Source organism: Prorops nasuta, unplaced genomic scaffold, assembly GCF_024137725.1.
Source record: "Prorops nasuta isolate Cenicafe-Biocafe unplaced genomic scaffold, Cenicafe_Pnas_1.2 PNAS00011, whole genome shotgun sequence".
Classification (NCBI taxonomy): domain Eukaryota; kingdom Metazoa; phylum Arthropoda; class Insecta; order Hymenoptera; family Bethylidae; genus Prorops; species Prorops nasuta.
In genome coordinates this window covers 4,737,230-4,751,130 of record NW_027116808.1, presented here as the reverse complement: position 1 = coordinate 4,751,130, position 13,901 = coordinate 4,737,230, and the positions used below count along the sequence as shown (strand labels likewise).

At 47.1% G+C, this 13,901-nt stretch overlaps 1 protein-coding gene across 2 annotated transcripts; it reads right to left on the bottom strand.

Moving 5' to 3' along the window:
* Positions 1-791: 791 nt before the first annotated feature.
* Positions 792-13,311, bottom strand: LOC136777592 (ubiquitin carboxyl-terminal hydrolase 3-like). Of its 2 annotated transcripts, XM_066734009.1 has the most exons (6): positions 12,500-13,306; positions 5,666-5,813; positions 4,696-5,533; positions 4,318-4,560; positions 4,043-4,227; positions 792-3,073 (listed from the first exon to the last, which is right to left on the bottom strand). In XM_066734009.1, the coding sequence occupies exons 1-6, from the start codon at positions 12,588-12,590 to the stop codon at positions 2,911-2,913; spliced, it is 1,668 nt and encodes a 555-aa protein (XP_066590106.1). In that variant the 5' UTR covers positions 12,591-13,306; the 3' UTR covers positions 792-2,910. The 2 variants fall into 2 exon arrangements, with proteins under 2 accessions (XP_066590106.1, XP_066590107.1); XM_066734010.1 differs by lacking the exon at positions 792-3,073 and having other exon boundaries at positions 4,061-4,227; positions 4,314-4,560; positions 12,500-13,311.
* Positions 13,312-13,901: the final 590 nt, after the last annotated feature.

Below are 13,901 nucleotides of genomic sequence, written 5' to 3'. Positions count from 1 at the left end.
GGTGAGTCGAAAGGGAAACACGATGAAGCATCTTTGGATCGATATTCTTCGCCAGGTCCGCTCGCCAAAGAGATGAAGAAACGCGCGTTGGTGGATGATGATTTCTTGAGTGCCAATGTGGAGGGGGAGGGGGAGCCACGACCAGATCAATCGGACGAGGAGCAAGCTTTCGCCAAGTACAAAGGAGACGACAGTTCGGAGTTGAGGAATACGGACGGTGAGAACGAGGCTCGGATCAAATCTGACGGTTACTGCTTCTGCGTTAGGCTGTGCTGGTTCATCCCTCTGTTGGCCAACTGCGAAACTGCGAAGAGTCACCAGCGGTCGATAAAAACGAAAAGAGCCCGCAGGGCCATGCACAACCGTCAATCCTCCACTGCGATGACGACGACGACGACACCTGGCGACGATGGCGGGGGCGGCGGGGCCACGTAAAACACCTAAAGAACCTTCCTCTTTCGCAATCTCCTACCTTACCGATGAATAAACTCTTCGTGTACCCTTCTTTACCATCGCACTACCTTATCAAGCGTCTTTTCAGTATCGAATCATTTTATAAAGGTTTTTTTACCATAATCTTAAGAATTTACGAAGATACAAGAAATCAAAAGTACGTTATTTGAAATTGTACATGTATGAAAATAATATATATATATATATATATATATATATATATACGATAATATTCTCTACGACGATATATAGATTTATAAAAACTATAATGTAGAGTAAGAAGAGGGAGGAAAGGGGAGACAATGGTGGAAAGATAATAATTGTATACGCAAGATGGATCATCGTTCACGTTCTTTATTTAATCGCCTTACGTACATAACTCATTTGTCATCAATATAATAGTACTGTTTACACGCTTAGTTCCATCACACGAGTGAGAATCTTCGCCGAAGATGCGCAATATCGCAAGCTCTTCGTCTTAATAAAACACGTTTCTTCGCTACTTATTAACTTATTATCATTATTATCGTTATTATTATAGAAAAAATAAGTCTTTAAACAATCACATAAGAGTCATCGAGCCTTGGAGGATAATGGGAGTGAGCGTGATACATGATGGGGATTTCGCTTTTGGGAGACGAAGGATCGTGGGACAGGGTCGACAGGGTGTTTGTGTGTGTGTGTGTGATCTCGTAACACGCAAAAAGTTCGTCATATGAATCGAGTACGTGATTGAGCATAACAGTATACGTGTCTGTGTGTGTGTGTGTGTGTGTGTGTGTGAAGGATGGTAAATCGTACGAGAAACAACGTTCTTTGCTCTCTATATACGGGAATATCTGCTTCGAGAGTCCCTCCGCAGAAGCAATGTCGCGCTAAGCCTAGAAAAGGATTCGACTACCACCACGCGCGCCGAGAGCGCTCGATCGCGATTGCGAATGACTTTGCTGGACGATCGAGAGGAATTCGAATCGGTTCGATAACCGAGGCGGACACGATGAACAAGAAAAATACACGTAAAAGGTCATGGTGATCGTGTGTGTGTGTGTGTAAGGGTATCGGGCCTCGAGTTTTTCTTGCTCAGACCTCCCATTCTTCTTCTTCTTCTTCTTCTCCTCGAATCGTCAGCCGCCCTCCACACGCGCCTCGCTGTGCCAAGTTTTCCCCCAAAGCCGCGAGCAAACAACCGATGGCGCAAATATTTTCCTGAAGAGCTCGATAAAGAATTGACCGGATCACGTGGATCGAGAGAATCGGATGGCTCGCGTGTCTTGAAACACGACGTGGATTTGGCTGCCGTCTCTCAACAATCTAGCGATATATATATATATACATGTATGTATAATTGATTCAACGACACAAAAGTGAAGGTACCGGAAGTAAAACTTTGGTCGCTTGGCTGCGACGAGATTCGCACTCGGATTGGACGTTGACGGAGTTTGCTCGCTCTTATTTCCAGTGCACACACATTGACATTGATTGCGATACGAGATTCCGTATAGAGGTACGCGCGGGAGCAACTGATTTCACTGCGCAACTGCTGTGGGGACCATCTAGAAAAATAGAGAATTTGCTCGGCTGCCTACGCGAGGGAACAAAGTCGAACGGAAAATTTTCGTGGAGGAGAGTCGATGGGGAAGAGAGCAGAGAGCTCGGGATTAATAATGCAACTCGGTGAAAGCAAAGAAAAGTCATTCCGAATAATTGGCAAACGTGTGTGTGTGTCGCTCGCTCTCGCGCGCGCACGCGCGCTGGGACGGACGTCTTCACTCTTGTTCTTCGCGGGAAGAAGATTCTCCGGGGATATTTGGCCTAGAATCCAAAAAGAACCGGATATTTTCAGGGCGTGGCCGGCTCGACTCGAGATATTTGCAAGTTTAATTTCCATGCCTCTGCTGAGACCAGTTCTGCTCCGCTCGAGCGCTGTCGCAAGATCGTCGAGCTTGAGCAACCTCCCACCCATTCCTACGCTGACATTTACAGGGAGGAGGACCTATGTGGACGTCGAAGAAAATTGTGCTCGGTCGTTGGCTTTTTCTTTTCACCACAGGATTTCTGCGAGGTCCGCGTCGTCGATTCGATTTTCCTATGCTCCTCCCTCCCGATTCCGTCTTCGACATCGGCTCCCTTTCAACCTTTAACAATACCTCCCCCTACCCCTTTTTAAACACCTTTATGCTATTTCTCGATAAAAGTTTGAATCGCCGAAGAAGTTGCCCAAAAAAACGAGTACGTCCCCTATTTTGCCAGTGTTCTCATCATGCTTCTCGTGGCTCCGATATTTTTCGAGGGTTCATTGACCTCTTTTAGTTTTGTTCTTCTCTTGCTCATCCTCATCCTTATCGGCCTCCTCCTTATCCTTATCCTCCTCCTCCTTATGATCCTCCTCCTACCGCTCTTTCTCCTGTTGATTATCGAGGCACGAGGAGACGGACGGTCTTTTGCGCTGAAACGACGTCACAAGGGGGGTGGAATGGAGAATTCTTTTCGCACGTAAAACAGAATGTAAGGTTTGCACTTGGCGACAGACTCCGTGCTCGCTGGTCGAACCGAACTGTCGTCGAAGTGAAACCACTGTCCATCGTGCACGGCGAAGGCAGTGTAATGACCGGCGCCCGCACTGAAACAGAAAAGCGTCAGATTGTTAACTTTAAACTTGTGCTCTTGTTAAATATTTTGTATAGACGCGAGAATATTCAAGAGAGATTTGACCAGACGATAATTGGACCAACTTTGTAAGAACATAAAGAGCTACGTAATCTTTTGGATGTCTTGGACCACCAACCATGCACCTCTAGCTTCTCTCTTAAAAACTAAGTATTTTGGAAGAAAATATTCTAGACAAAAATTGTTGTTCTGAGGAGAACATAAGGTTTCTTTGATTTTATGACATTCTCGTAGCTGACCTCCCACCAAATTTTCCTAAAGCCTCTTTTTATTATTTCGGTTTTGTTGTCTCGTTTACGAGATATTTTATTTTGAAAGTAAAAATTATAATCTCACGCACTGTGTAGTTGGCTCGAACAGCAATATCCATATGCAGTTTCGAATTAATATCATCTCGTAAACGACTGGACGAATCGAAGAGATAATGAAAAGGGGCTTCTAGAAAGTTATTGTTGAGGTAGGCTAACAAAATTTCTAGGAAAACGCAGAGTATTCCGTTTAAGAAACTCATGGTAAGCTTCGCGTACTATCTTCCACACGACTCTCAAGGTGAAACCAATGTTAACAATGTTCGAAAGTCTCATACATTTTACCTAAAGTGCTTATAATTTTTGAAAGAAAATGAGTGTTAGGTTGGCCCGAGTCAGACACACTCTCAACATATATACATCTGTGTGTGTATGTGTAAAGAGCATCAATCGACAGATTCCTTCCTTCGCTCGCACTGCTTCATCCCGTGATTTATGGCAGTTGGAAACGTTCCAACTGCTATGAAACCGTCGGATCGAGTTTTGCCTATGAAGCTTTTCTTTCTCTTCCGGCGAGCTACTCGCATTACTCGCGCTACTGCGATAAGTCGTCCCAGGTAACGATCTATGAAGATGATTTAGTCTGTTCTGGTGTTTCAGCGCAAACGACCTACCCAGATCCATGATGCACGATTACGGCAGCCAGGTCGTAGAGATGACTATTTAATTTTGTCCCCGTGACTCCGCAGACGGTAAACGGTGACATGTCGAGGGACTCCATTGGAAAATCTACCTGCGTGTCCACCTTGGAGCGATACGAGTTGCACCATCTAAATCTTTTAATGTGAAGGCACAGCACCTGGAAGAAACGTAAGATGAGAGCATATTGGTGCAACTGGAGATACAATACTAGAGTATCTGTAGAGTTGACGAAGGAATTGGTACCAACGTTAGGCAGCCTGTGTATCCAGAACCTCTTGGTCGACCTCTGCTTCCCCATGCAATTGTTGCAGAAATATAGTTCGCTGTCTGCCAGTTCCTCCACCTTGAAGAATCTCGTGAGGCTGTAGGTGAGGCTACACACTTCCTCCTGTTCCTTGGCCCTCCTCTGTAACCTGTAAGGTATGTCCAGAGAGAGGTCCTGGAAGGGTTCGTGGGTCTGGGAGTCTGTTCGACAATTCATGCAGTGAACCTGTGAATATTACATAGGAATTAGGAAGCGAGTCGAGTTCCAAAGTTACTGTAATTTCTTCTTAAATATATATATATATATATATATAAAGAGAGGGTCTCGAGGGGGTTTTTACCCAGTGCACGTGACACTTACGACACTAAGAAGAGTCCCTCCAAAGACAGCGGTAACGATGCTCTGTTTGCCAGTCTGAAGGCCAAGGGGCTCGTGGCCCAGCCTCGGTAGCTGCAACAATTCCGTGTGCAGCCTGTCCAGCATGTAGGTGAGAAATTCATGAGCGTCCTGTTGCTGGTACCCCCTGAAACGCGGTACGACCTTCCAGATGACGAGGAAGAGACACTCCGGGGAGATGGCTTGGCCATTGGTACCACCGAAGCTCAAGCCCAGCAGGACCTTCCTGAGCTCCTCGGCCAAGAGGGCGTCGCTCATGAGCTCCTTGGCTCTTCCGGGCGAGACTATCCGTCCCCGATGAGTGACGGGCTCGTCGAAGGCTATTCCCTCGAGGCAGGGCATTTGCGTGAGATACTCGCAAAAGTGGCTAATGTTGTTGAACGATTGGAGAACGACGTTCATGAAGCAGGTGTTGCCCAAATTCCTCAGGCCCACCACCTTCTTTTCTTTGGTAATTTTGGAATTTCGTCGTTTGTTCGCCGCGGCCGAGGCTGCCGAGGCAGCCGACGGCACGGACCTGTTGTCGCCGCTTCCACCGTCGAGGGAGTAGAGCCTCTTCCTGGTGGTCCTCGGTCTCAGATTCCTCACGACCACCTCCGCCTTCCAGATGGCGTCCGCGTCGGCCTCGGCGTCCGCGTCCTGGTCCTCGCTGTCGTTTCGCCTCGAGCCGGGGCTCATCGACGTCCCCGTGCTCCAGCTCTCCTCGTTCTCCTTCTGCTCCTCCTTCCGGAACCTCATGCGCCGGATCTTCTCGATCTGCCCGCTCGTCGTGTCGTTCACGACGTACTCGTCACAGGTATAACTGCAAGGTCACAATACGTGTATAATCTCATACGCTATATATTATACAATATTTTATTTGCGTGTATCGAGCGTAAACCGCGATAAGAGATAGGATATGCCATTTCTTGGGCTACTCACGTGACTTACTTACCAGAATACTGCCAGGTTCTCACAGTCGATGCACACGGAGTGCTGAGTATTTGTTTCATGATGCTGCAACGCGTGGCCAGCCACGTATCGTCCGCAGTGAACAGCTCCGCAGTGCAGACAAAGCCAAGGACTCTTCTCGGTACCGCATACTGCATGTGTGGGCCAAAACCAAAATCGTTAAACACTCGAAATCTTCGTATCTTTTAGCATTTAATATATATATATATATATATATATATATATATATTGTAGTTTTATTCGGAAAGGAAATGGCTCTGAGCTTCACCTCGGACACAGTTTTATTCGACTAATCAAAGTTTATTTGCTATTCCTTGGATAAAGGACAGAGACACATGTACCAATGTTTTTTTGTTTTCTCGCGTGATATATATACAGAGTAAGGAAGAAAGGGGGGGGGGGAGAGAGACGCCATATTGTCGTGTCGTTGTTTCGAACGAATAAATTCGAGTGCAGTTTCTGCACTTGGGCCCACATACCCTAGTATATACTGATACAGGACTCGAAAACTTTTGCACATTCCAGCTGTTTACTATAATCCCTAATAGGGACTTCCTATTAGTGACTATAGTAAACAGCTAAAATGTGCAAATAATTTCGAGCCCTGTACATAATACTGTTGAGTGATTCAAGCCTTCCTTCTTAAGCGTCGTAATTCAGAAAAAAAGGGTATATGCATATAAAAAATATTGTGTTATTTTTCGTGGGAAACGACCTCTGACAGGGGTTCTTGTCACGTTCGAACAACCAGCAAATGTCTCGAAATCTCATGGTCGTCGAACATGATCTAGCACGACATCGCTACCTGCGATTCAACGACCATTTTCAGCTCTTATCGTCATATATATATATATATATATATATATACAGGGTGAGGCACTTAAGCAGCCCCAGAATATGGATGCAGAAAGGAGCGTATCTCTTCATCTATAAAAGATATTCAATTTTTGCATAGAACCTTTCTGAAAGCAAATAACAAGAGGCTTCGAAAATGTCCTATGGAAAAATTGAATATCTGTTATAGTTAAAGAGATACACCTCTTTCGGCATTCGTATTCTGGGGCTGCTTAAGTGCCTCACCCTGTATATAGCTGCAGAGGAGCTACTCCGTTTTTAAGGGTCCCCCGCCAAAATTCTTTTCTTCTCCTTGTTCTCCAACCGATTAATTCGTCACGTCGTTGTTTCGTCATCGAAATCAAACGATCCTCCAGTGTTCGTCGAGCATCTTTAATTCAAAAATAAATCTGTACACAATTCATGTAACGCGTGACCATAACGAGAGCCTCCTATAACCAACCGTCAAGTCGAGGGAGCAAAAGTTGCAGAAACAGCAGCCGCGGTCGGAAGGAAAAGAGCGAGCGTCGAGCCACTGGAGAAACCTGATCTGGACGAAGGTCGCGAGCGAGTTCCACGAGGTTCACTCTGGTGACACGTACACGCGCTACACTACTGTACACGTATAATACCTTATTCTACTGCAATTACGCGCGAGCTACCTAGCTAGGCCTTACTTTTTATAGAAACTTCCAAAATCAGCGCGAGCCAAGAAAAGCTCGAGGGAAGCGTTTAAATAAATATAACCTTGCTGCGAATCTCTTGAAATTATCGAACTCTCGAAAGGCTTTGAAATGAATGATCCGAGACCAAAATGTTGTAGTTTCCAATGTGAAAAATGTCGAGAAAATTATGTTAAAAACAGCTGTTTATTTAGACTCGTTGTTATCGAGTTATACAATATAATGATTAACGTACAAACTCAGCACAAGCCAAGAAAAGCTCGATAATGAAGAGTGTCCAATTAAGTATCACCTTGATGCGGATCTCTTAAAATTATCGAGTTCTCGAAAAGCTTTGAAATAAACTATAAAATAAACGGTTCGAGACCAAGATGTTGCGCTTCCAAGGTGGAAAATGGCGAGAAAATTACACTACGAAACGTTCTTTATTGAGACTCGTTGCGATCGAGCTCTACATTTAATGATTAATGTCTACCATATATATATATATATATATAGAACGGATTGGTTGATCGAACATCCAGCCTCCCCGGATGATCTGGATCCTCGAACGAAGCTGCGACATGCGACACCGAGAATTGACCGGACACCGCGAATGTTATACTTATACATGCATATATATATAACACTCGGTCGGCCAATGGGATGTTCGACGTCGCGAGACTCGAAAGGAAGGAGCGCCAATGCGAGAGATAAAAGTCTCGGGAGAGACTGGAGGGCGAGCCTGCGCATTTAAAGGGCACCCCTCCGTCGATTCTTCTCTGGATCGAGGTACGAGCCTGGGAAATCGCAGCCAGTAACTGGCACCTACGGAGAGACGCCTATCTGCAAAAGCTGCCTAATTTATTCCTCCTTCCCCAGCAGCATCGAAAACTTAGACAACTCCTGAGTCTTACGAGAAAAATGGCACGAATTACGTTGGTTCGAACAAACGTGCATCAATTTTCATTGTATATGAGGAACCAAAGTAGCCGCCCACCCTGCCACTCCATTAAACAATTGTTATATCGATAAACACGTCAATTGAATCATTTGATCAAAGAACCCTGAATGTTGCATCTATTTAGAAAATGGCGACGGACAGTCTCAGCTCTCGTCCAGGTTCAACGATCAAATTTATTCCTCATTCGTCCAACAATATCAGCATCCACGTTGCACAATACACACACACACACACACACGCATCCCTGCTCTCCGTCGATCATCGTTTCATTGCTACGAGTTTTCTTGTTTGCAAAAACTTAATGGGAATGACTGCTGGATGAGCATGCAGTATATATATATATATATATATATATAGTAACCCATGCAATTGCAAGGAGTTTTCCCTTCATCGAGGCTTTCAAATTTTTTCCTCTCGATAATTCCTCGTCTCACACTGATAATATTACATATATATATATATATATACCATACCCAATCTATACACTCTACGTCACAGAGTAAAACTACGAGCTTGAATTAAAGATAGCATCGATTGCTGTATCGCTGCAGCAGAAAATTCTATAGCCTCTTCTACCGCACTTTCAAGTGGGTTAACGTTATAACCGAGCGAGAACGAAATCGGAAAATCCATGCGAAACGTTCGATAATCGCAGGATTACCGAAGCTCGTAGCTAAATAATTTTGCATTTTTTTTTTCGACGAGATAATCGAGATTATTCGCGATAATATAGATTTTTCGCGATGGCGCCGAATGACGCAAGAGGAAAGAGTGGAGGAACGAAGAATTCCTCCGATTCGCGTCCGGCTTTCTCTTTCCTTCCACGAGTTTCTTCCATTCCTCCGTCTCTCGCCGATCTGCCACGCCTACGTCATCTTCGTGGAAAAGCCAGACAATTGTTTTGCGGTGGAAAGAAAAAAGAAAAAAATGAAGATGGTCTCTCTCAGAGTCTTTGCCTTTGCCAAGCAACAGTCACTCTCGCCAGGCTATCCGATTAGTAACAGTCGCTATCGATTTTGCAACGTCGTCGTCGTAGCTGGAAGCAGCCTGCAACGCTGTAAAAGGGGCGAGAGGGGGGTAGCAGGGGGGGGGGACTAAAAACTCCTTTCACACGAGAGATATTAGGGGACCGACGAGTTTTTTCTCTCGAGTTGAACGGGGGCAGGTATTTTCCAGAAACCAATTGTTTATCCCCTCTTTTTAAATTCGATGGAAAGCAACCAATGAGCAACGAGGAATAACCAATCATCTCTCTCGTAATGGAGAAAAAAATTCCCAATTGTAATTCCAAGTTAAAAAAGATTTTAACCACGTCTGCAAAGCTCGAAACGGAGTCCTCCATATCACAGTTCCAAGATTCGCAGTGGTAAAAGCTGCGCGAGAAGGTTTTCCTTCTAGATCGGGCTCGGAAATTTTTGCACATTTCAGTTGTTTACTATAGTCACTAATAGGTAGTCCCTATTATAGTGACTACAGTAAACAACTGAAATGTGCAAAAATTTCCGAGCACTGTTCCAGATCGTTTCGATCCGGATTGCTCCGACGCCACACTGCGACGCTCGACGGTTCGTCGAGCGTCAAGCAGCGGACCCGAATGTGGCCGGATCGAGACGAGCCAATTGAAAAACCACGGGAGCTCCCTCGATTTCGCCGACGAGTTTTCTCCGACTGGAGGTAATTTGACTGTGTTAGGTAATCGCACACTGGGAGAAGAAAGGAAGAAAAAAGAAGTAGAGCTATATAGAGCGAGTGGACGGGAGGCTGACTCATCGTACGCTTGGCGTTGTAGCTCGAGCGCGCTGCTCCGAGCCGTTCGGCAGTTAAACGCTACCAGTCAGCCACCATTCTTTCTCTCACCCCTCCTTATATTACCCCCTCGATCGCTCACCATCCCCACCATTAAAACGCGTCAACGGAACCAATACTCTAACCATGTATATACGCGACGCAGTGGCGCTCTTTTGATCGATAACCGATAGGAGAATCCGACAAAAAAAAGGGAAAAGAAAAAGCATGAAAAATCAATGGCGATTGTCGAGCGGCGCCGTCATCTTCCATTCCCATTCTCACAGGTATCAAGCGTCGCGCGTCGTGCGTCGCGCGCCGTACGTACGTGGCTTTATTTTCTCATTGGTATATATATATATATATATATATAGGTAGATTCTGAGCAGAGCAGATGGAGCGAGGCGGAGTATTATGATGCACAAGGGCCAATAAGAGTGAGAGAGAGAGAGAGAAGACTCAGCGCATCTCGCGAGAGGCTTCCTCGAAGTTGTTGGAAACAATTTATGCAACGTCCCGCGATGAGACTTTTGGAGAACCGGCAAAAACGATTTTGGCCTCTCGCGAGTGGCGTGTGTCTCCCGATCATCCTACGGCGTTACGGCAAGGACATCGAAGGAAGTTTCCTCGAGTCTCTCTGCTGGCTGGTGTGGCCCTGGTATACGCCTGGTCGGGGAGGACCGAGGAGGAGATATACTAGCCAGTGGGGCAGGGGGAATCTCGAGGAGAGGGGATAAAGTATTGCGCACGTTTCGAGTAAATATAGTCCCGAGGTCGAGAGAGCGGAGAGAAAGGAGAGAGAAAAAGTGCATCGCGCGGGTCGAGAAGACTCTCTCTCTCTCTCTCTCTACCGGGAATTGGGGAAAAACGGAGCAACCTCCTCTCTCGAGCCTGTCAAGATTAGCCAATGCAATTTCTCGCCCATTGGCGCACGCCGATGAGTTGGTCGCTCGACTCATCCGTGGGATATCGACCGTCGACCGCGAAAGGGTCCCCCCCCCCCTCTCTCTCTCTCTCTCTCTCTCTCTCTCTCTCTCTCGTGCCCCCACAGATATGCATACACTGCAATTATATATATAGGAACCGCGAGAGAGGAATCAACGAGACGAGGATCATTCCATTCCTTTCGAGTCCCTCGATCCTAAAGATACTCGTGGAGAGAAAGTAGAATAAACGTAGAGGAGGGGGGGGGGGGGGGGGGGGAGCGTCGCCTCGCTGCGGACGAGGACTCTCCGATCCGAGAATCTCGCATATTGGGCACATGCCATTTTACTATTACGGCCCGTAACGCTCCATCTCGATTTCACTCTGGATCTCAACGAGGAGTGATAGCCATGCAGGAAAGAACGGACTTTGGCGATTAATCATCCATCTCCGGAAGTCTCTCTCTCCTCTACAATCCCCACCGTGGATCAGCACCATCTCGTGTTTCGCGAGGCGACTAGACTCTACGGAAATGTCTCTCTCTCTCTCTCTCTCTCTCTCTCTCTCTCTCTCTCTCTCTCCCTGACTGGATTGAAATCGAAGAAGCTGGATGGACGGGGTCGCGGCGCACCGGGTATCGCCACAGTTTTAATGACGGATCTCTCTCTCCCTCTCCCTCTCTCTCTCTCTCTCTCTCTCTGTCAGGCCAGCTGATTAGTGCCGTCTGGTATTGATTTTCCAATGACTGGCGCGCAAAGTCCCAGCAGGACTCGGCACACGCGCATCGCCAGCTACCCATGAACGGAATTGTACATATACATGTATATATGTATAGAGAGAGAGAGAGAGAGAGAGAGGACAACGAAGCATTCTCATGGGGGACCACCAATAAACTATAGGAAACTATACCGTGTCGAACATATACGAGCCTGGAAGATCGCGCAGACTTTAGCAAACGTACCGTCCAATGCCACGTCGTCGTACATACCCTGTGCGCACGACTCTTCTTGGCCAATACAAATTCGGCCCGCACACAGACACAGACACAAAGCCAGAGATACAGACGCATACACACACACGCACGGGCTATATTTGCACAACGCTTCCTCCTCCGTGCATATACGTGTACCTTATGGCTGCTCGAGAAAATCTATGGGAACGCACAACAGTGGACCCCGTGCAAAGCGTGAAAATCGGAGATGGCGAGTTTTCGAAAAGGAAATGGTGGCTAGCGCGCGAATAGCGTGATCGGTGGAGGGCTCAAGGCCGCGAGAGGAATGGCCTCTGCTGGGTCACGAGAGACCAAGACAAAGAGTGCGAGAAACAAGTGTTCCAAGTAGGATGGACGGAGCACCGTTCCTATGGTTAGGTACCTCGAAGAAAGAGTTGCCTTCCTCTTGGAACAACACTCTATAGTCATGGAGCGAGGTGGGAGCGAGCGGTAGAAACTTTGATAGATAAAGAAAGGGCGAGAGAGAGAGAGAGAGAGAGAGAGAGAGGGGGGGGGGAGAGGAGTTTACGAACAAGTTAAATTGGCAACGGTCCGAGGTTCGGTTTTGAAGAGCGAGAAGGGACGGGACGGAACGATGACCATGAGGAAAGTTTCGTTGGTTTTGTGGATATGAGACATGATCGAACAAGCTCCTACCTGCGCAGACGAACGGCAGATCCTTTGTACAGGTCGCCTCTACGTCGTTACCGCCAAGTCGGACGCTTTGAGCAAGGTGCGGGCACTCCATGATTCTCTAGCCTAGCGGTTCGCCAAGGAGCCCCTAGTGGCCCCCTTCCTCCGTGTAAGGCCGTCTATGCTTTTTCCAGAGACGCTCGCTTGCTTGTCTTTGCGTCTCTCTTTCTCCTTCTTGCTTTTTGCGGCCTCGCTTCGATTCTGAGAGATAGAGAGAGAGAGAGAGAGAGAGAGTGAGGAGGGGGCGGGAAAGAGGACGGGATGGGAACGCGCTATATCGAAGAGACGGAGAGAAAAGGCGGGGTACACACTGGGTGCCCCGTGATATCCGTCACATAACGCGCGTGCAAGGGGAGACCGTCTTTTTGAAATCAAACGTAATTTCCGATAGGAGAGTGTTGCGTTCCTCGAGAGGCGAGCGTCCTAGCGTACACGAGGTCCCACTCACTCGAGCTGAGAGCAGCGAGCGACGATGCTGACGGTCGAAAAGAAGGGCAAAGCGGTAGAGAGAACGAGCAAAGAGACCCGATTGCCGAGTTGTTGCCGACACCGAGCGCGACCGAGCTGAGTCGAGCTCGGTTCTGCGGTGGTCGGCCCACCACTCCACAGTCACAGACCACTAATAGTCGACTGACGAGCCTCTCCTCTCCGGTTCTCTCCTAACCCCTGCCTGCCTGATCCTCGTCGCCCGTCGGTCGTCCCCGTCCGTCCGAGTTCCTCTCTCCCACCACTCTCCGACCCCCCTCTCGCCTCGCCTCGCCCCGCTCTCCGATATTCCCACTAATTCTCAGTTCGACCGGACTTCATCCCTTCACCTCCTCTTCTCATTCCCTCTCCCCCCACTCTCCAGAACCAGATCTCGCTCTCTCTCTCTCTCTCTCTACCGGCCCTTCTCCCTTCAACGTTTGCGCTATTCCACCTCCCCTTTTCCACCATATCCCACTCCTTCTGTCTTTTCTCCTGTCTTTTTTCAACAACTCCGCACAGCTGTTTCATACCTCCCATTCACTCTCTCACTCTCTCTCTCTCTCTCTCTCTTTTATCCACAATATATGCACATGCTCTTTCTCTCATACCACAATCTCACTGTTTTCTCACTTATTTCAGTTTCTTCGGCCAATTATCTTCCCTTTTTCTTAATCTATGATTATACTTTCATTAAAACTCAATGTATTCTACGAAGATTTTACCAGGATTTTCTTCCCTTCATTTTCCTTCCCGTTCTATTCACAAAGCCTGTGCTATTCGTTTCTTTCTCTGGCTTGCAGTTATTCACTATCTCTTTCTACCATCCCTATCCAAATTGGACTAGGTTTGGCTTATAGTAGTCTAAAGTTGGGCTAGGTTATGCGCGCATGCGCATTCC

Bases quoted from the DNA above. Each gene is read 5' to 3' on its own strand.
- LOC136777592 (XM_066734009.1), bottom strand. From the start codon at position 12,590: ATGGAGTGCCCGCACCTTGCTCAAAGCGTCCGACTTGGCGGTAACGAC. The intron at 4,561-4,695 runs GTAAGTGTCACG...TAATATTCACAG, and splicing joins GAGGGACTCTTCTTAGTGTC to GTTCACTGCATGAATTGTCG. The intron at 3,074-4,042 runs GTAGGTCGTTTG...TTTCTGTTTCAG, and splicing joins ATCGTGCATCATGGATCTGG to TGCGGGCGCCGGTCATTACA.